The 21862-nt window shown below is 48.6% G+C and overlaps 8 protein-coding genes across 8 annotated transcripts; 5 read left to right on the top strand and 3 right to left on the bottom strand.

Moving 5' to 3' along the window:
* Window positions 1-209: 209 nt before the first annotated feature.
* On the bottom strand, window positions 210-612 carry ATNIH1004_000033 (uncharacterized protein; the record flags this gene model as incomplete). The annotated part of the gene is made up of 2 exons (XM_033564759.1): window positions 210-263; window positions 355-612. 2 exons carry the CDS (start codon window positions 610-612, stop codon window positions 210-212), a joined length of 312 nt encoding a protein of 103 aa, XP_033430516.1.
* Window positions 613-3583: 2971 nt separating this feature from the next.
* On the top strand, window positions 3584-3973 carry ATNIH1004_000032 (uncharacterized protein; the record flags this gene model as incomplete). The annotated part of the gene is made up of 1 exon (XM_033564758.1): window positions 3584-3973. The coding sequence occupies one exon, from the start codon at window positions 3584-3586 to the stop codon at window positions 3971-3973; it is 390 nt and encodes a 129-aa protein (XP_033430515.1).
* Window positions 3974-7502: 3529 nt separating this feature from the next.
* On the top strand, window positions 7503-9006 carry ATNIH1004_000031 (uncharacterized protein; the record flags this gene model as incomplete). The annotated part of the gene is made up of 2 exons (XM_033564757.1): window positions 7503-8801; window positions 8953-9006. 2 exons carry the CDS (start codon window positions 7503-7505, stop codon window positions 9004-9006), a joined length of 1353 nt encoding a protein of 450 aa, XP_033430514.1.
* A 1822-nt stretch (window positions 9007-10828) lies between these two features.
* On the top strand, window positions 10829-11182 carry ATNIH1004_000030 (uncharacterized protein; the record flags this gene model as incomplete). The annotated part of the gene is made up of 2 exons (XM_033564756.1): window positions 10829-11097; window positions 11149-11182. The coding sequence occupies 2 exons, from the start codon at window positions 10829-10831 to the stop codon at window positions 11180-11182; spliced, it is 303 nt and encodes a 100-aa protein (XP_033430513.1).
* A 183-nt stretch (window positions 11183-11365) lies between these two features.
* Window positions 11366-12233, bottom strand: ATNIH1004_000029 (uncharacterized protein; the record flags this gene model as incomplete). The annotated part of the gene is made up of 2 exons (XM_033564755.1): window positions 11366-11495; window positions 12079-12233. The coding sequence occupies 2 exons, from the start codon at window positions 12231-12233 to the stop codon at window positions 11366-11368; spliced, it is 285 nt and encodes a 94-aa protein (XP_033430512.1).
* Window positions 12234-12823: 590 nt separating this feature from the next.
* ATNIH1004_000028 (uncharacterized protein) lies at window positions 12824-17194 on the top strand (the record flags this gene model as incomplete). Its single annotated transcript, XM_033564754.1, has 11 exons — window positions 12824-12937; window positions 12990-13070; window positions 13121-13236; window positions 13296-13350; window positions 13412-14013; window positions 14069-14675; window positions 14725-15298; window positions 15348-15520; window positions 15571-16100; window positions 16147-17116; window positions 17168-17194. The coding sequence occupies 11 exons, from the start codon at window positions 12824-12826 to the stop codon at window positions 17192-17194; spliced, it is 3849 nt and encodes a 1282-aa protein (XP_033430511.1).
* A 1224-nt stretch (window positions 17195-18418) lies between these two features.
* ATNIH1004_000027 (RTA1 domain-containing protein) lies at window positions 18419-19683 on the top strand (the record flags this gene model as incomplete). The annotated part of the gene is made up of 3 exons (XM_033564753.1): window positions 18419-18809; window positions 18861-19252; window positions 19306-19683. 3 exons carry the CDS (start codon window positions 18419-18421, stop codon window positions 19681-19683), a joined length of 1161 nt encoding a protein of 386 aa, XP_033430510.1.
* Window positions 19684-19820: 137 nt separating this feature from the next.
* Window positions 19821-20129, bottom strand: ATNIH1004_000026 (uncharacterized protein; the record flags this gene model as incomplete). Its single annotated transcript, XM_033564752.1, has 1 exon — window positions 19821-20129. The coding sequence occupies one exon, from the start codon at window positions 20127-20129 to the stop codon at window positions 19821-19823; it is 309 nt and encodes a 102-aa protein (XP_033430509.1).
* Between the last annotated feature and the right edge of the window lie 1733 nt (window positions 20130-21862).

The following is a 21862-nucleotide window of genomic DNA, read 5'->3' as shown; positions in this document are numbered from 1 at the left end:
ACACGAAAAGGCAAGTTGGTTGGACCTCATATTGCAGGTATAGGTTATATAGACCTAGCTGTGGCGTAATCTAATTTTTACCTGGTGGGAGCATCATACCCATAAGAGTGAGGCCCTATTTGGCAGGATTGCTCCATCCATATACTTTGACAGAGTTGATCAACCAATACGCATCCGAAAAAGCCGACGGGTTCTGGGCCACAAATTCCTTACAGGTAGCAGCCTTCGCACTGCACTCGGGAGTTGATGCCCACACGCTTGCACTAGGGCTTATTAGTACAACTCTTATCACACCAATGGATTTCGTATCTTATGCCCAGCCACACAGATTTGTGTTGAATATAATGTCGTTACTTTTGAAGTGAGTGAGCCAAAGTCGCAGCCCGAGGCCACGCCCGAGGCCACGAGCCGGGTCAACGGCGTGCCCCAGGCGGTTGGTTCTGGAGCCCCAGATGTGATGTCCGCCGGGATACTGTCACGAGGGAATAGCCAAACGAAATTGCGCTCGTTGTCCATTGCATTGCGTACACACCCCCATCGATCGCGTTGAAGCCGTCCCCGTAGGCATGGGTATTTGTCGACGTCTGGGAACAACTGCCGGAGGAGGTACATGGACAGGAAGTTGCCCGTATAGCAACCGCGTTACGCCCCTAATACAGAAATCGAAACGCTCCTTATCCAAAAGACCATGTGCACCAATCTTCCAGAGGAAGAGGAGCCATCGCCGGCGAAAGATTCGGACAAAAGCTATCATGAAGGAAAAGAGAAGGCGTCGCCGACTTAGGAGTATCCGATTGACGCTCTACACTGGAAGACTTTTAGCCAGAAGATGCTAGTTTTAGTAAGCCTCTTTTGGCTAAGATTCTCCATCTTCGAAACTTGCTGCTGCATACAGGATGGATCGAAATTTGTTTCGCCCCTTTCATCATAGGAACTGTCAACCAAAAATGAGGCCGAAAAGTAGTTGTTTCGCTAGTAATTTTGTCCACAAATTGTCGCTCTGGACAGTTTATTTTTGTTTAAATAATTCACCATTATTACCACCTATCGCACTCATGTCAATCACAGCGCATGGCGACTATATCGACCCACCTCGCAGACCGGCGCAGTTCGGTTACGCAGCTACGTGAACAGACGAATGTCCACCTCCTCACACCCTTAGATACCCTGCGATCACCCAGATGTCGCAGCCATCAAAATCTGGACAGCCGATTCTCAAAAATTTTCTTTTCTGTCTACATACCTCCAATACCATTCTTTACAGCCGACAACGCGTCAGCAGTGCCGGCGCTCTTAGCAATAGAAAATCCTATCACGGCCGCTATGCAAAATGAGCAGCGAGCTACTAGCATTATTATTTCCGGCGACTTCAACTGGCATCACCCAATGTGGGGCGGCAATCATATTCCACCCAGATTTATCGAAGACGCCAGCGAGCTAATCACCTTTTTCAAAACCCACAATCTCTCCAGCTGCCTCCCTCGGGGTACGGCGACGTACTGGGCTTTGAATAATCCAGGATAAAACTCGACCATCGAACAGACAGCGACAGACAGACTAGATCTGCTCGTCAAATGCCATCTATACCACGAGAACTATGGCTCCGACCATCGCGCCACCTACTCTGAATGGGATCTTCAAGCTTAGAGTAGGCCAAACACCAAATCGAGGAAAGCGTATGAGCGCGCGGACTGGGCCAGAATCGGCGAGGAATTAGCCCAGCAGAAGAGACCATGGAAAGACATTTAAGACCCGACCAACCCTTGACAAGGCGGTGGAAAAGTTCACATCAGCAACGGCCCAAGCCGTTGACCGGTTCACACCCGATACACGCCCAACACCATACTCCAAACGATGGTTCACAGCGGATCTCAAGACCCAACAAGTCGAAGTCAACCAACTGCGCGGAGCTCGGACGAGACCACGCCAGCACCACTGCCGCCTTTCGGGCCATGCAACAAAAGCGTCGAGCGTGGACCCGGGTGATCGAGAAGACCAAAGCATCACAGTTTCTAGACGAGGCAGGCGAAGGAAAGCTCTGGAAAGTTGCGACCTACATGAAGCCTCGAGAAACATGGGGTTGTATCCCAGCATTACGAGTAGGTTCGGAGGAGCTCGTCCAGTACGAGGACAAAGCGAAGGCTTTCCTTGACACGTTCTTCCCTGCAACGAACACACCCGACCCCAGCCCACCGGCCTTGCCACAGGCGGAACTCCCGTGGCACCCTATCACCGAACTCGAGATCGAGCGATCATTGAAGGCGGCGCAAGGTGCTACTGCGCCAGGGGAGGACAATCTGCCGATGCTGGTCTGGAAGAAGCTATGGGTACATTTAAAACCCCTTATCACCAACATCTTCAAGGCATGTGTGGAGTTAGCACACCATCCAAAACAATGGCGCAGTGCGAAAGTATTGTGTTGCGGAAGCCAGGCAAGCCAGACTACGCAGTGCCCGGCGCCTACCGCCCAATCTCATTGCTGAACACGCCGGGCAAGCTTCTTGAAGCAGTGATGACCCGCCGGCTGTCCTACCTAGCGGGAAAATACGGCCTGCTGCCGAATAGCCAGTTCGGCGGCCGTCCGGGCAGAACCACCGAGCAAGCTTTGCTGGTGCTGTCCAATGCGATCAACAAAGCGTGGTACAAACACAAGGTGGTGACATTAATCTCATTCGACCTCAAAGGCGCCTTCAACGGAGTGAAAAATAAGCCTAGATGCCTCTTTACAGGCTAGAGGAATACCAAGGGAGGCAAGGAAATGGATTGCAAACTTCATGAGTGACCGGCACGCCAACATTGGATTCGGCGACTTCCGCACCGACACAGAGCTACTGATGAATGCAGGTCTAGCGCAAGTGGTCGCCACTTTCCCCCATCTTGTTTGCATTCTTCAACGCCGATCTCGCGGACCAGCCCGTCGACCCACACGGAGGCGCAAGGAGAGATGAGTTGAGACCGAGTGGTGAATTGAGAGGGAGTGATGGATTGAGAGGGGCGATAAATTGAGGGCGAGGAGCTGCCCTATCAACCTGACAATTCCTTTTATGCGGAAAGAATGAAACATTAAACAACCTTTTAAACCGTTCGAGAGCAAGAAGGTTGAGCAAAATTGAGTGCAATTGAAGCACCGATGACATTAAAGGTGATGATCCGTTCGAACGCAGCTAGCGCAACAATTATGAGGGCTTCCTGACCTAGGTTGAACTTGCTACAGAGACTAATAAACGCTGATTTATTGTGAAGGCAGTGGATGACCCCAGAGAGGCATATACAGTGGGCGTTCCTTAGAGTACATTCATGCTTGGCTGACATATATTGATGGGCTTGCTGCCCTCTTCCCGGCCATACTGCTGCCTGTTGCTACTATAGATTTAATTACTCCAAGATCCCAATAGCGAAATTTTATGGCCTGCTCAAGCACGCATCTCACAAGACACTGTATGTGCGACCACTAGGACGCAAAATATCCGCATCGTCTTCTTTGCGGCATCCTGGAGCGAAACGCCCGTCAGTTCCGCCTGGATATTTCACCACTCATATTAGAAGAAAAACATTTCCCATCGACTAGCCTCGCTAAGCCAAAATGTACTTCAAACTATCAAATACGGTTGTCGCATTTATCTTTTCCCTAAACATCGCCGCTGTGGTGCATGGAGCTACTACTGCCGGCATGCTGAACTCTAGTTCCGAAAATAAGTACCACATTGTGGTCTACCAAAACGCCAGGTGTACCGGAGAGTCTATCTCATACTTTTACTCTGGTGATTCTGGGGATTGCTACAACGGATTGGGCAACGGCGGTTCGGGGCTTCAACTCTTGGCATTGGAGAATAGCGGGGAGCTTGTCTTCTACGGTCAACCCGGATGTCCAGATAATGAGCAAGTCGCCAGTTTCATCCACGCAAATCAGACTGGCCTTGGCTGCAAGCCGTTGAGCGGAAACCCCGTGTCATTTAAGTTTTTGGGCGCCTAGAGCTTCAGAGCGTCTACGTCGGGCTGTGCTTTATAGAGAGCGAATGGAAGCAGAATCAAGCTAGACTATGGCCGCTTTGAAAAGGTTGTTCACAATGTTTTCCCAAATTTATGGCTGTTGAGAGAGAACAATTGTAGGCTGCTACAATTCCATCGACCGTTCCTCGAAAGGGAGGAGAAAGAAAGGACGGTGTATGTACTTGGCGGAGCTTGTGGATTTTGGTAATTTACACTCATGCAGAGATGTGAAGCTTATTGAGCCACAGACAGGAGCGGAATATTAATTGAGGTACAATAATAATTCAAAGACAACGTCTCTCATTCCCAATCCTTTGGCTTTATAAACAAAGCATCCGCTGTGATCGCCTCAATCCAATCTTGAGGAACCTTTCCTGGAACCTGGAGAGAACCCTTCAAGTAAATCTTGCGAGCTTCAACCCGATCAGGCCATGCTCGAAGAAGTATCGGAGCTGTTGGAGGAACCGAGTGGAGATAAGACGTGTTCAAGTAGGCTGTGACTGCTGGTTTGCAACAGTCGGCAAGAATGCGGTCCATCAAGAGGGCAATGTACCCGCCGAACAATTTCCCATTGTAGTAGCACATCTGCTGTGTAGGGCTCAAAAGCAGGACAGACTCTGCCTCCCACCCAAGAGGATGGAGCTTGAAAGTGGAATTATTAAAACTTATCTACGCTTTTTTATAAACTACACTTAAGATAACTGGGCGTTCTTGTGCCCCGCTGCGATGCTTGCACTAAATAACAAAGACTCTGTATCCACTGGCATTAGCCCCTTCTTCCTGGACTACAGATATTATATGGAGCCCCTGGACCTCCCTAAAGCCCCAGAGGTTGTTTAAAGCCCAAAAACACCAGCCCAACATGCGGAGGCTATTATTAGCAAACTAAAAGGCGCATTAGAGTTAGCCTAGGCAGCCATGGCCGCGGCACAGCTTACCAGGAGGAATATACATTCTAGGTCAAAAGTCTGGTGACACCCGAAAAAATCGAATAATTACAACAAGTTCAAAATTAAAATACTCCACCACCACAACTCCTATAGATCCCTAATTTAAATATTATTTACAAAATTAATACTTTGTATACCACCCATGAGCTCGATGCACAGCTCGAATCCTACGAGGCATGGACTCAATCAAACTGTCAATTACCTCCTGGGGAACCTCATCCCATGCGTGACAGATAGCATCATGAAATTTGGTCCAATCCACTTGAGATCTTCCATCTAGAAAGAGGATAGGATAAAGTTTTAATAAGCTTCTCTTTTAGCAGGTTCCATACATGCTCTATAGGGTTTAAATCGGGAGAATGAGCAGGCCATTCCATAACCCAAATTCCATGAAATTCAAACCATTCCTGTGCCTTCGAAGATGTATGGATTTTAGCATTGTCTTGCTGAAATATTCTACCAGGTTCATAGACTGGAAGAAGGCCTTCTTCTAGGAATTCTATATAGGAATTGGTGGAATAGCCGCCTCGAGGTGATGATTTATCCCGTCTCATAATAATCAAATTTGATCGGCCACCATGCCACATAGCGCCCCATATCATTTGTGAAATATCCTTTCCATGATTATAAAGATTCACAAGATCCCGCCTATAGGCCTCTTTTTGATATCGAAAGACAAATTGAATGGTATTATTGGGCTTTCTTTGGACCGAACATTCGTCAGAATAGAAGATTTCATTCCACCTAGTAAAATTAAGCCACGTACGAGAAAATTCATATCGATTTTTGGCTGTCTTCTTAGTCAAGGGAATTCTCTTCTTGCTTTTCCATTTCTTAAGGTTATATTTCCTTAGAATTCGCTGTATTGTTGACTTAGAGACCAAACTATTGGAGTTGGCAATTAGAGCCTTATAGCTCATATAAGGCCTCCGGCGAGCCATTTGATAGATATAGCGCTTGGATGCTTCACTAAGCTTGCTAGGTCTCCCCTTTCTAGGTAAGGAACTGGTGGTGTAGATAGCGATCGCGTGTGCGGTATACTGTTTGACGACTGACCCCAAACTACTTAGCCATTTGAGTAGGCGATTGCTTAGTCTGAAGGCCATATAAAATAGCAGAACGCGTTTTATTTGAAAGCTCTTGATTAAGCCTTCTATTCCCACTAATTTCAGTGCCAAAGGACCTCATATTGGTGGGGTGGTGGGTGGTTGAAAAATTAACAACTTTTTGACGCGTCGCGCGGGAGGGGGAGTGTAACCAGACTTTTGACACGCTATGTACCAACCAACACCGGAATACAGCACCTCAGTACCAAGTGGGAGATAAAGTATGGCTTAATTTTCGGAATATTAAAATAAACTACCCCTGCAAGAAATTGGACGCCTAACATGCCAAGTTTACTATTATTAAGCATGTGGGTTCCTATACCTACAAGTTAAATATACTAATAGCTATCCACCCTGTCTTCCATACCATGTTACTGCGTCCGGCAGCTAAGAATCCACTGCCGAGCCAATCCCGGCCTAACTGGCAACCCCCGGCGTTCCTTGTGGACGGTGAAAAGGAATACAGGGTAGACAAGATTCTAGACAAGTGTCAGATCCGTTGGGGGCAATGCTTTAGGCACGAATATCTAGTTAAATAGACAGGTTATTAAACGCCTACCTAGACAGCTGCTTATAACATGGAAGACACAGTCGCACTGGACATCTGGGAGTCAAAAAGGGGGTCCCACCACGACTCCCTAAAAGTCATGAGCTCCGTGCCCACAACTTCTCGGGGGGGATAATGTCACGGGCGATGCCTGTATATTACTCGGCTTTGCCTTCGCTGCAATCGGCACATATAATTAATCCGCTTATCGCAGTCACATAACCCCTCGTAGTATGAGAACGCACACTTCTTCCCTTTAGTTTCTTCCTCTCAGCGGTTCCTCTTTGTATATACAGCATCGGAATAAGGTCCAAGAAGCTCAGGATACAAATTAAAAACAAGAGTATGTAAGCTACATAAGTGTCACCTAATATGCTAGAATTGGTTAAAGAAGCGAGAGTTATGCTAGTGCGGTTTTTCTTGCGGTTATACATGGGTCACCATGGTTAAACCGCGAATCTGCGGTTGTGGTTGTGGTTTTCAAAGTGATACTTACATGCCCAAGAAAGTTGGCATTCCTAGCCTGTTCAACCATTATTCTTATACTAGCTGCGCTCGGCATCGCCCGTTAGGGCGATGCTCTGTTGCAAGATGGGAAATCGGGAGATACACGAAAACATGAGCCAGTCAGGGGCGCAAATCGCTCAGGGACGCGAGGCCGCGCGAGGCTGCATGCTGCAGACACGTCAGCACAGGAGAGTCACATCAGTTTAAGTGTCTTACACCTGTAAGAATCCCTACCTTGAATGGCTTGGCCAAGCGTATGGGGTTGAAAGTACCTGACCCTTAATTACTTCAAAGATTATTTATTTGCCCCTCATCACATACCTAACCACATTGTCTTTCACTTTTTTTTGAATCACCTCCCTCCCCCGGATAAATTTTTTCCTTGCTACGGCCAACATAATTATGGCTGCTCCTTCTCTTCCACCAGAAATTATCGCCCAGATTCTTTCCTATGTTGCACCCGAGTCACTCGCCCCTTACGCCAGCATCAATGCACTTTGGCAGGTGATCGTTGAACGACAGACTTTCTCCGTCCTCAACATCACTACCGCTGGTCTCTCCGATCTCCGACACATTATTACCCCACGGAGATACTCTCTTGTTCGCAAAATATATTTAAAGATAACACTAGCAGAATACAGTGTCGCCGAGCGTGTTCAAGTTGAGACCGATGAAGACCGCAGCCGTAACAATCAAGCATTCACGGAGACAATCTGCACCCTTTTTAATATCTTAAGCTCATGGTCTACAAATGGCGAATATGAACCTAGTATCCAACTAATTATTAGCAACGTCTCGCCTAGCGACTTTACTGAGGATTCAAATCGCAGCTATAGACGCTTACTTGGTATGAAACAGCCAGGCATGGATATCCTTTACTGGCGGTACATGTCGTCTTACGTGGAGTTGCTTAAACCAACGGAGGAGCTTCCTAGCGTCGGTGTTATTTCTGATCTTGTGGTTAATAGAGGGATAGGGAGAAATATTGCGCCGGCTACGGTATCGAAACTAATATCTCGATTACCTAGGCTCCGTATATTAACGGCGAGATTGTCTGATAATGAAAGAAAAGATGAAAAACTTCGGGACAGGTTAAGAAATGAATTCGCCATTAGTCTTGTCCTGTGGCCTTTATCTCTAAAATGCCTTTACCTTGACTATCCCGGCGAGGCCCCGAGAGACGCAGACTTTCCTCCATTAAAGCGCTCCAAACCAGGGGCAGATGCCTTCTGTATAACATTTAGACAACTAAGCCAGCAGCTTAAAATTATACATCTGGATGGCATCATGGTCGGCCCCGAGCTGTTTTGGCCGCAGGATGATAATAAACAGCCGTACTGGCCGAATCTCACATACTTCCACCTGACCTATGCTGCTTCCACTCCGTCTGGCGAATGGCTCTTTGAACGAGACCCGCGATGTCCAGAATACAATTTTGACCGTAATCCGGAGAATTTATACATGCGACCACCTATGGATGACGCACCACAGGACGAATTTCCCGACGACTATCGCACTGCGCCATCACCTATTCTAAATAGGCTTTATATAGCTGCTGCGTATGCTGCACGACACATGCCGAAACTAGAGACAATGTCCCTTGTCGGGCAGGTCCAGGCGGGGTTAAATGGCCTCCTAGGACAAAACATTCTCCAGTGCGAAATAAAGCATGAATTTTACTACGAAAGAGAACAAGGCCGGGTGAGCTGGGTGGGTTCGTCTGAATTTCCTCTTTTATCTGAGGCCCGGGAGGCTTGGGAGATAACTGCAAGCACACATAATCATTCTTGGTTAATTGTTGAAGTAATACAATTCTCCCTTAATTTATTGTTGTGAACTAACCGCTTTATAGAACATTGTCGAGAACGACTCCACTCGTCCTAACATAGTACAAAACACTGGATAAATAATGGTTATATCTATCTATTTATGTCACGGGCTACGCCTGTATATTGCTCGGCTTCACCTTCGCTGCAATCGGCACACATGATTGGTCTTATTGCAATCACTTGACCCCTCGTAGTATGAGAACGCACACTTCTTCCCCTTTACTTTCTTCCTCTCAGCGATTCCTCTTTGTGTATATCTAGTTATTAGATAGCAAGGCATTTCGCCCCTTTACAATTTATATTGCGATGTAGTGTCTACCTAACCCGGAATAAGGCTACTTTCTCTGTTAAACAAGATATTCTTGCTACACTTTAATTATCATTTCTGCTAGGCACTGGTAGTGTTTTTCTTTTCTTTTCTTTTTTGGTTAGAAGTACTCCATTAATATATATATTTATGTATACACGAAAGCTCAGAGGAAGAACATGCGTCATTTCATTGATTCGTGTGAAGTTGAAAATTGTTGTGGAATTCAGGGGAAGTGATGCGCAGGGAGCTATTCTATCAGCTACAGGCCAACTAGCCTAACTAGGAAGTAGATGTCCTTCGGTGGAAACACCAGCAATCACAGTATCTCAACCAACTGAGTCTCTTGCATTCCTATCTGGGTGCTCAACTAACTAAAAGATTGAGGGGTAGAAATGTATAATATAACTACATTATTAATACCACCGTCAACGTCACTTTCGTCGACGTCACTTGGTTCAACAAAAGGCAAATTGTCAGACTGCTGGTTAATTTGCAGAGATTTAGCCTCCGTAATACATGTGTTATAGGTGTCAAAGGATTCGTTATACAGCTCTCCGTACCGATAATTGTCAAATCCGTAGAAGGCAGCGTTATCAGGGACAAAGGGTTTGTTAGATAGCGGTCTATAAATATTTCCAGCTTTATTAACAGCATACGCAGTATCTTGTTGGTCTGTAAAATCTGCAGGTGCCTGGTTCTCTGCTATGTGCGGGGTCGTTAACAAGCTGGATGGTGCGCTACGGTGCGAAAGGGAGTGTCTATATGGGAGGGAAACCACGTATATTGCAGAACTAATCGCTGGCCTTCAAGAGTTCAGGCCCGCGGGTGCGAATAACTTATCAAATTAAGATGGAATTCACTTAGTGCTGAGTGCTATTTTTCATATTAACATGATACACTCAGAATCAAAAACAAAAAAGGCGAGACGACTTGACGGGCACACGGGTGGCCAGGGGATTTCGACCCAAACGGACACGTCAGAAAAATTAAAACTCCACAGGGCCCAATGGTCACCGCGGAGTATAACGGCGATCGTATAGTTTTAGTGTATAAAAACTACTACCCTACCCCCCCCCCCGGCGGTGTGGACAAGTGATTGCTGAATGTCCTTGCTTTACATGGCTTGTTAATGCATACTCGGGAAAAGGTAACACGAACGCTTTACAAGTGAACGTCCTTGAATTCCCTGAATACCTTTGCCCCGATATCGAAAATGCTTCTATCCTGACAGCATATGCTTTTCAAGCTGGCTTGCTGCAGAGTTTTGAACAGCTTCGCCTGCTATAATATACCATGGACGGCAAACTAAGGTCATTGAGAATAACTTCGAGCAACCCACTGATATATTAAACCAAACACTTTCATTCCGGAAATTAGTTGTGCAGCTGGTCAAACTTTGCCCCAGGGGTCTGTGCAATGGGCACAAAATATGTCGGAGATCCGTTCTCAAGCAACTTTCCCCCTGAGACAGGGCACCATATCGTGGGGATAGAAACTGGAGTGACTAGTTAACTGTGTTATGAGTAATGCTCTGGAACAAGTAGCAAAGGTGCTTGAGGCACAGGGTCTAGATGACAGGCCATCGTGTAATGATATTCGACCCAGATAAGGCTGCGCAGGTGTCTCGGGAGGATGGCCAGTTGCCAAGTACATGGGCGAGTATGGATGCGAATATGGGTTTATTTGCACCTACCAAGAAGCACTCTTCCTTAAAGAGAGTCAGCGTGTATCGGTTCGCTGTCTCTGCTATCTATGGCTCGGACAACTCAGCTCCCAATGCGAGTGCTTTTATTTCCTTGCGAGCCTGGCATCAACGGGGAGTTGGAGATACCATGGCACAAAAGGAGGACCATCTCTCGTAAGTTTGACATCTTTATAATGCACGAGTCCCACTAATTGTTGCTGTAAGGTGGGTGGTAGCTACCGGCTCCCACACAATCTGAGGAACTAATATGGAGCGATAGTCCAATGCTACTGTATAGGTGCTTTAAGTATCGGTCCTGTTAATTAGTTTGGTTGGAGTTTGGGATATATCATTTCAGAGACTTGACAGGTCCAATGAAATCATCCTCGCGAAACAAACAAATCTTGTCTGGTGGTAGTTAATATAAAAGTGGCATGGCTGCTTAATCGAATTCAGACCAGGTATCTCCCCAGGTTCTAAACGCAAGGACTTCGATGGAATCGATGTTTATAGGGTGACCTTCCTCCCGAAGGAAGCCGTTGTTGCCGGCACGAGAGAGCCCAACCAGATACCTATTCCAAGTTAGCCGATCTCGTATCATGAAACATTAGACAGGACAAGAGAACGGGAACATGCATATTCCGCATTGCTTTATTATAAGGATCCGATGTGTATCTGGCTCAAAGAGTGGCCAGTTCTGGAGTTTCATGTAATTACACAAGATGTCAGCGGCATGGCTTTCTCCGGTTGGGATGCGTACTCCAAGTTTGAACGGCCTGCTGGCGAATGTGCGTCGTTCGGCAGAGGTCAGGGTAACCAACAGGTAGATGGTACTTGTCCCTGGTATCTTGGTCATTACAATGACCCCAATATAGCCGCCAGGATAGGATCATAGACGCTTTGGCAAGCTCGGCGTGAGCGAGGAGGCATGAAGCTGCGCCAGAGCCCTCAGGTTGTACCAAAGTGGCGCATCAGCTATGAAAATAGTCCCTCACCATGCGTTGAATGCTGGGTCTGTCGTGAGGGTTAAGAGGGCGGGAATCTAGCCTCCATCTAGTCAACCCGTTAGTCCTGGCATCGCAACGATCGATACAAATTTTTGAGGACCAAAACTTACTCGAGGAGCATCTTGACGATAACGGCATTCCCGCTTACCCGGGACACCCTTCGAACACACCCCAGCGTTCGTTGATGCCATCTTGGTCCGATCCCGAGAGAATGTTGCTAATCCGGACTTGGTTGTTAATGGTGATGTCCCGACCGACGGTTTCATGCAGGAACATCCCACCAGAAAATCGGTTAAAGTCCATGGCTGGTAAACGCTTTGAAGACGTGTGAGGATCATACAAAATATTTTGGAGGGTTATCCTGCTCGACACAATGATGCTGGGATACCGTCTTCGTATCCATTGTCTCGATCTCCCCTCAAAACCTCCATAATAGTTCCATCAGAGAGGCTGTATAGCCACGGGGACGGATAAAGTTCTCTCTAAGTCGAGGGTAAAAGCTTCCATAAGAAAGGAATATTCTGGGTCATATTAAGTTAATTTAGCGGACCTGATCCGAAACGTCAGCCGGTAAGCACCGAACCATATTTCATGGAATAAGACAGATTGATTGGGCCAAACATCAGCCACAACTCTTCAGTTATATTAGGCACACTCGATATGACATCAAAATGTGAGCCTAGAATCGGATGTCTCCGATGTCGATCTGTGCCCAATCCCCATCGGGATAAATCACCGCATACAAGGAAGGAAGCGAATACGAGGGTGCCATCGCGTACGCCGTATTCGCCAACCCTCCCGTGATCTAGGCATCAGAGTTTGATAAGTCAGGAACTCGCTCGTCCGCCTCTGATGCGAACTGACTACTCCAGGACCAGCCAGTGTATCAGAATATGAAATCTCCCGATTCTCTGGAACCAGAGGACAGCTCCAACCAGCGCGGCAAAGAGGAGGGGGAGAACGAGGAGCAAAATGACGCCAAGGGTCCGTCCCTGGCCAACTACGGAGTACGCGCATACGTTCTAAACCGGTATTTCTGTCCACACTGATGGCATACAGCGGATTCTATCCTACGGCGCACGGAATGGCGGCGCCGTGGCCATGATTGTTGGCTTGGGCTGTGCAATGGGATCTGGAGTGGTACGCCTCCTGTCCTTGAGCCAGAGATCGGAATGGTATTGATTCTCTAGGCCTTACCGTTGATGAACATCATCTTTGGCCGATTGGTCGGAGACTTCAATGAATACTTCATGCCCGGAGTGCAGATAGACGAGAAGGCCTTCAAGTCGACCGTCAACAAGAACAGGTGTGGAGAGGATATCGGTGCTGTCCATGCTTGTGTTGTAATCACTAAATCCCACATAGTCTCTACATCTTTTGCCTTTTCATCGCCAAATTTGTCCTGACATATATATCTATGGTATTGATTAACGTTCCACTCTCCCTGGCGGTAGAGGTGGTTCCCATTAATGTGTGTATAGATTTGCTTCCGACTCATCAGCCTCCAGGCCTCTGCCACCCTGCGCCTGGAGTATACGGTCTCGCTATTCTCCCAGCCTCTGAGTCGCCTCGATGAGATCTCCTCGGGCACAGTCACCCATGCAATCACGTCTCTCTCCAACCAGATCCAGCAGAGCGTGTCAGATCGACTGGCGACATTGTTCCAGGCCCTGGCCCTCCTCATTGCCGCGTATGCCATCGCCTTCCGCTACTCCTGGGCCCTTACTCTGGTAACTAGCTCGGCCATACTCTTCGTCGTGATTGGGTTCAGTTTAACCGTTCCTTTCCTCATCAAGACCCAGGCGCAGGTGGACGAGGCAGAGGCCAGAAATGCCTCGATCGCAGCCGACGTGATGAGCTCCATTCGGACAGTGTTCTCTCTCACGGCCGAGGCTCCCTTGTCTGAAAAATATTCCAAGTGGATCGTGGAGGCACGACGACGGGGATCTCGCCTGACTCCGGTCCTTGGAATCCATCTCGCCTTGCTCATGCTCGCCTTGTACGCTAGCTATTCCCTGGCGTTTTGGTTTGGCCTGAAATTGTACCGTGAGCACCATATCGACAGCATCAATACCGTCATTACGTAGGCCCCTGCCAAATCTTCCACCGTGACAGAAAGCAGATCTAACCTAAACCAGTGTCTTCTTCTCCGTTTTGATCGTGACCTCCATCATAGGAAACATCGCAAACCCACTCATGGCAATTGGGAAGGCTACTAGTGCCTCGGGTCCTTTCTTTGAAATGATCAACGCGAAGCAGCCTGCACCCAATGGCCTGCGCGCTCCCGACGTCTCCAGCAACGCCGATATCACCTTCCAGGATGTGGCCTTTGCTTATCCATCACGGCCAGGAGTCACAGTGTTGAAGGGATTTTCTGCCCGGTTCGAGCGAGGCAAAACAACGGCTCTCGTGGGCCCTTCAGGTTCGGGGAAAAGTACGGTGGTCGGCCTGATTGAGAGGTGGTATCAGCTGCAGACAGAAGCAGTTGATGAGACACAGAAGAACGCTGGTGTGATCCAAGTTGATGGCCACAATGTGAACGAGCTCGATGTCCGGTGGTGGAGATCCCAGATTGGACTGGTGCAGCAGGAGCCGTTCCTTTTCAACGATACCGTGCACAACAATGTGGCCTTTGGACTGATTGGGTCCCAGTGGGAAGATGCAGAAGAGGCTGTGAAGACAGAAATGGTCACTCGAGCTTGTACCGAAGCGTTTGCGGATGAGTTTATCCAACGACTTCCCTTGGTATTGACATATCTCCCCGCAATCAATCTATATGAAGTCTAATAGCTAGAAGGGATATGGAACGTTAGTCGGCGAAGGAGGAATCACCTTGAGCGGAGGACAGCGCCAGCGTCTCGCCATTGCTCGCAGTATTGTGCGTCAGCCTCCAGTCCTGATCCTCGACGAAGCTACCAGCTCAATTGACGTCCGCGGCGAACAAATCGTCCAGGCCGCTCTGGACCGTGTTTCAAAGGACAGGACCACCATCATGATTGCCCACCGGCTCTCAACGGTGAGACGTGCAGATCGCATTATTGTCATGAAAGAAGGGGCGAATATCGAGGAAGGCACTCATGACGAGCTGCTAGCCAGTGACGGTATTTATAGCAGTCTAGTTCATGCGCAGCAACTGCGGAATCTGGCCCTTGATCCTCCAGAGGAAGGAGACATACGCGCGATAGAGAAAACCGAAATCGAACAGGTGCATTCTGTCGGGGCAGTTGGACAAGATGACAGCAGCGAACCAACTTCCAAAAAAGACGAGAAAATGAGAGGACCTAAAAATTTTCTCAAAATTGGACGCGAGCAACGAGAGTCTTGGCCATTGGGTGTTATAACTATCCTATCGGCCATGGCAGCTGGATGTACGTCAGCCTGATCCCCCTGACCGTAAATCTGTTAACCTCTACGTAGCTGGATTCGCGCTGCAAAGCTGGCTCTTTGCCAAGCTGGTGGAGGTTTTTCAGCTAAAAGACCAGAAACTGGTTGACGCAGCGAACTTTTGGTCATTGATGTTTTTCATCCTTGCTCTGGCAATGGCGTTGTTTTACTTCCTTCTCGCAGTGGGATCCAACTCTATCTCCATCGTAGGGCTGCCTCCTGTGTCGATCTCCCTACTTCTCTAATTAGGCTTCAGAATATTGCCTCTACATATCGCACGGAGTACTTTGTCAACATGTTAACCAAGCCTGTGGCATGGTTTGACCGGGACGAAAATGCCTCGGGCTCCTTGATATCACGCCTCTCCACGGATCCCAAACAGCTCCAGGAACTGTTTGGCATAAACGGCATCTTTCCACTGGTCTCGATCTTTAACGTTATCGGATGCATCGCGGTCTCCTTTGCCTTTGGTCCCAAGTTGGCAGCGGTGGCATTTTTCGCCGCTCTTCCGTTTCTGTTCCTGGCTGCTTACTCTCGCATTCGATATGAGATCAAATTTGAGGAGCTCAACGCCGCCGTGTATGAGGATAGCTCCCGGTTTGCCACCGAGGCAATCCGCGCCTTCCGGACGGTGAGTGCTCTCACCATGGAGGAATCCATAATCCGGCGATATTCGGACATGCTACAGTTACAGCGGCGCAAGGCAATGCGGAAGGCAAGCTACTCGACTCTAGTCTTTGCATTTTCCGATAGTGTAGAATTAGCTGTTATGGCCCTGACATTCTGGTACTTACTCTATCTTTTCTATAGGCAAATTACTAATATTCCACAGGTACGGCGGCCAATTACTCGCTACTCGTGAATACGACGTCGTGACCTTCTTTGTCGTCTACATTGCCATTATCCAGGGAGGTCAGACAGCCGGCCAATTCTTTAGCTATGGCCCGAATATTGCCCAGGCCACCTCGTCAGCAAACCGTATTCTAGGCTCTCGACCCTCTTTGTTCAACAACCAGCCATCCACGCAGCCCTTACTATCCGACAAAGACGAATTTCGCGCCGACATTAAATTTAGCAACGTGATGTTTCAGTACCCTTCGCGAGAGACCCCGACGTTCGTCGATCTCAACCTGAGTATTGAGACGGGGCAATTTGTGGCCTTCGTTGGGCCGTCTGGCTGTGGCAAATCCACTATGATCTCGTTGCTGGAGCGCTTCTACGACGCGACCCAAGGGACTATTGAATTTGGCGGACGCGATATTCGTTTGATCGAGCTCTCCTCTTACAGAAAGGCCTTATCCCTCGTCAGTCAGGAGCCCAAACTGTTCGATGGTTCCATTCGTGATAATCTGCTCCTCGGCCTTAACATCCCGGATAATGAATCGGCCGAGGAGGATATGATCCGGGCATGTCGGGATGCCGAGATCCACGACTTTATCTCCTCACTGCCTGACGGGTACTCCACGGAACTCGGGGTCAATGCCCAAACGGCCCTCAGCGGTGGACAAAAGCAGCGACTGTGTATTGCTCGGGCCCTTATGCGGAAACCTCTGCTGCTTCTCCTGGATGAGGCGACCTCCAGCCTCGACTCGCAGTCGGAGCGACTGGTACAAGAGGCCATGGAGCGGTTGGCCGGGAAACGAAATATGACGATTATTGCCGTCGCTCATCGACTGGCTACTATTCAGAAGGCGGATATTATCTTTGTGTTTGGAGAGGAAGAGAATGGGAAGGGCTCGAGAATCGTGGAGAGAGGCACGCACGCCGAGTTGGTGCACCGGAAGGGAGCATATTGGCAGATGGTAAGTGCCCATATTCTTTGGCACGAGGGATGTTACTAACAGTATGTATAGTGTCAGGCACAGGCGCTAGACCAGTAGAGTAGTTTGGTTGGATTTATGCACTGTATATTAGAATAAATCTCTTCTCTCTACATGCTGTGATCTGTCCTCAACACTAACTAATGTTTAAGATCGTTAAACCGTAGAATAATGGCCGTTATATTCTTGGACCTCATGAAGTAGAAATAAACATCAACGCTCACGCTAAAGTGGAGAAAAAAGAAGAAAATGAATTAGATTCAACGACAACGCCAGCCCATCTATCACCACTGCAGGGTTTCCTCTGCTAACTCCACGCTGTCCCGCAGATGTTTCGACTTTGCTTCTCGTCCCTCACCATAACTACTGGACAATGTGGTGACGCACGAACCGGCATATCCTCCGGAGATTGGGGGATGCCGGCTGCTTGCTCTTCGATGCAAGCAACCTTGTAGGCTAACCTGGAACAGGCCGGAATTCCAGAGTCCGAGGCGACAGTCCACAGCTGCACGGAATGATGTACTATGGGAGTATGCTGGACGATGTGTAGAACTCCAGGGAGAGACGAGAGCGTTACTGGTGACGGCGCCTATTTTCGACGGTGGAGCGACATTTTCGGCAACTGGGGTTCACCTCATCACATTTGACCCGGCAAATTCTGGGGGATGTTCAGAATGGTAGCGGTGGATCTGGAGCGTCAGACTTAGAGAGACCGATTTGCAAGCAATGCAGCCCATGCGGGACCTCGCCTGAACGACGGGCGTGTGCACCATCTCGGCTTACCGTAGGAGGATTGGGAGGAGGAGGATATTGGCAAGACCAGACGATGAGGTAATCTTGAATTAATCCATACTGCACAGGGATGGCGCATGCGAGGCACCTGGTCAGACTCTTTGGTGGAATCTCCACCGTCGGGGCCAGGCATATAGTCTATGGCTGCTCTTCATGCTATATTCGTCTAAGGCTGACTAGAGGCTTCGGTCCTGGTGGCAGAGATCAAAGGCGATGGATGTCATCAGGCCCCTGCATTTCAAGATGGGGAAATGATGTTGCCTGATGTCGCAGGATCGTTGAAGGAGCCGCTGGAGAATATACGAAGGTACCACAGGGTTTTATTTTAGATCATTCTTGGTCGTGATTATGTAGGGCTGTGCTGTTAGCTCTTCAATTGTCGGCTGCCTGCTATATGACTGGGTATATGTTTTTTGCACCTGGCTATCATCAGGCGAACAAGACAATCTTCTACTCAATCTTCTTGTAATTTGATTGATCCCAAGACCCGTCATGAGCACGACGTCGACGACTTCCTCGAGCACGACCAGTCCGACATGCACGACCCCAAAACCGGGAAAGAATGGATACCTGCCGCCAGAGGCCTGCGACGTCATCCTATATTATGTCCCCTCCTTTGCGGCGGCGGGGTTGTTCTGCGTGCTCTTCGGGGTCTCCATGATCTGGCATGGGGTGCAGGGATTCATGTATAAGAAGGTCGAGTCTATGCGGACTCTGACTCTAATGGATAGCGCTGACAGCATGCAGACGTACACCTGGGTCATCGTCATGGGTGCCCTCTGGGAGTTACTCGCCTTTGTCTTCCGGGCTCTCCTGACCCACCAGCAGAACCGGGAAGCATGGGCTTCTGTGCATACCATCCTCTTCCTTCTGGCGCCACTATGTGAGTATTCACCCTCCCTAGGTAAAGCTGACCGAAGCTAAACGGGGGTAGGGATCAACGCATTCTTGTACATGACGCTCGGTCGTCTCATCCACTTCTTCATTCCGAGCCAGCGTCTGGGAGGCATCGCCGCCAAACGGTACGGGCAACTGTTTGTCTGTCTGGACATTGTGGCCTTTATCGTGCAGGGCGCTGGCGCTGGAATGACCTCGAATGTGGACAACTCGGACGACGAGATCATGCGGGGGGTCCATATCTACATGGGAGGCATCGGGCTGCAGGAGCTCTTTATCCTCGTCTTCGTAGGTCTCGCAATTCATCTGCATCGTCGATTGGTGTGCATGGAGAGGGCGCTGCAGCTGGACGTGGAGAAACTGAATCGGAACATGATGAACTGGCGCTGGCTGTTCTATGCGATATACACAGCTCTAGGGATGATCACGGTGCGTCTCTCTCGATTTCTCTAATGCTATGACAGAATGGCTGACCAATACAGGTCCGAATCGTCTTCCGTCTCTGCCAGTACGCCGACGGGACCAATCCTAACAACCCGGTCCTTACCCACGAATGGTATGAGTATGTCTGGGATGCTGTGCCCATGTTCCTGGCCCTCCTGGTTCTTAATCTGGTCCATCCGGGACTTATCCTGCAGGGCCCGGACTCGGAATTCCCCCGTCTGAGCCGTGAGGAGAAGAAGAAGCTCAAGGAGGAGCGGAAGCGCCTCAAACAGGAAAGCAAGGAAGCTGATCGCACGTGGAAGAAGGGTCGTCGAGATAACGCAGAATATGACATGCTTGTGCGGCAGGAAGAAGGGTTTATGAATGCAAATGCGGGGCACACGGGGCATACACCGGTGAGCTCGGGCTCTCGATGAAGGGTTGGATTCTCTGGAATTTGTATTATTACGCTTGATATAGATTTCTAGACCGGAAATGAGATGCTAACACAAAACGGAATTTTGCACATGTCAAGGAGAAGGAACCCATAGAATGAACAGACTGTAGAATCTATTTAATTTCGCAGACGATCACCCATACGATCCGCCTGGAGTCCTCCATCGTGGACATCCTGCACCATGGCTAGAATAGACGCCCAGTTGTTGAAGGGCACAAACGGTATCTCCCTCTCGGCGCAATACCGCATCAGGTCTGACCAAATCAGCTTCATATGCTCCGGGTTTAGATCCATCCACTTCAACAGACTTACCCAGTCAGCAAAGGATGCCGTTGGAATGTCATAAACAACTTGTCCCGAGGCTTCTGGCAACTCTGCAAGCGTCAAAAAGTCGATTATAATCGTAGATCCAGGAACGTTTGCCATCCATCAAACGGATTGTGCGACCGTGCGTAAAATCGGACCGTGAACCGATGGAATGGTTCCATCAAACCTCGAACAGGGTTCGATATAACAGCAATGGGTGAATTTTCCGGACATGCATCCTTACGAAAGCAAGCCTCTGATTGGCTTCCATGCTAAATGATGCTGAATGTGCTCGAACTGGATATCCCAACTCGCCGGAAATACGAACTCGATGGAACCTGCCATCTCGACCATCATCGACTCGTCTTCCGGATGGGGAACTTAGATTCTAGGAGCCAAAGATTGCTGTTTGGCAAGCTGCTATGTAACAGTCGACTATCGCCAATATCCGCAAGATTGACCGGTCGCATAAAGCGATACCTGGAGGAGTGACAGCCCATGAGCTACGAGGTTTCCAAGTTCATCCTTCTCGCCTAGATCTCCTCTATTCAGTCTCATCTACACACAGTCCGTCACCATGTGATCCGTCGAAGAGCCAGCATATCTCTACAAAAGAGTGTCGCAGAATCCCACCGAGTCGACCGTCACCTCGGTCAAGGGCATGAATCTAACGCTGGAGAATAGCCAGCAATTGCTCGACTCGACCTGCGGAGCCACCGTGTCGGCCATCGCCTCCCAGCTGAACCGGGCCTAGTACTGCAACCAGGGCTATTTCCCCAATGTCTCTGCGGTGCAGCTGGCCATCGCACTAGCACTAACAGGGACTGGCGACCGAACTACACGGCGGGTACCTTGAATGACCCGGGTATTCCCCTTCCGGGGTACTATATGTTGTCTGTTATGGGTGCGGATGGCGTGCCCAGCGTGTCGAGAAACGTCCAGATCACTTTGTCAGAGTCGATATTTTCCTCACGGGACGGGAGGAAAGGACGTAGGAGGAGATTTTGAGTATGGCTAGTGGACCATGAGCCTTAATTATAATAGTCATGAGTCCCTGCAGTTCAATGTTGTTTAGTCGAATATATGGCTCCTTTTGCTGTTTTACCTTCCGGATGAGCTGCGGTTGACGAGTGCAGTTAATCCATAATTAGCTGTTTTCAATTTGCAGGATTGAACCACCTACGGAGTAGGGGCTGTGCTAATTGAAGAACATCGATACGGGGACTGGGTTGTGGAATACAATGTAGAAAGGCCAAAGGGTTTGAAATAACAGAATAAGCATAAACTTTGATGGATTTCAGTTTCCTGGCCAGGAAGGTAATGAATGAAGTAGGAAGAGGTCGATCTCACTAATTACGTTGTTTTCAAGTTGGTAAACAAAGGCGAAACACGTGATTTACATTTGGCCCGTCCAACGTCCACAGCATATGAACCCTTGCAGTTAAGTTCAATTTGCAAGATTGCAACAGAAACAAAATAAGGGCTGTTAACCTAGGGAAATGTATTATGTTCAGACTAAATATTTTTAATAGAAATAGCCAGTCTTGGATGCCGGTAAACAATGCGGATTTCCGACCAGTCCAAATGTATAGTGGTACTCCGTACTGGTGCAACTTATATGAATTGACAGTAACAACACAAGTGGAAATATACTCCGTCGATCTGCGCTCATACGCAGAAAGAGAAGAAAGAAAGAAAGAAAGTAAGAATCTACGGTCCCATTCCTTTCATCTTTTCTATTTCGCCAGTTTAGGTACAGGCAATAAAGCTCTGCAACTCGTCAGCCGTCTTACCTAATGGGGCAGTTCCGACGGCCGCGTATCCCCTCAAGCCATCCCAAAAAGGAAAGCCGG

This window comes from Aspergillus tanneri, assembly GCF_003426965.1.
Source record: "Aspergillus tanneri strain NIH1004 chromosome Unknown AapTan_2_pilon_pilon_pilon, whole genome shotgun sequence".
Taxonomy (NCBI): Eukaryota; Fungi; Ascomycota; class Eurotiomycetes; order Eurotiales; family Aspergillaceae; genus Aspergillus; species Aspergillus tanneri.
Note: the sequence above shows the minus strand (reverse complement) of the source record. Positions and strands in the feature narration are given on the sequence as shown.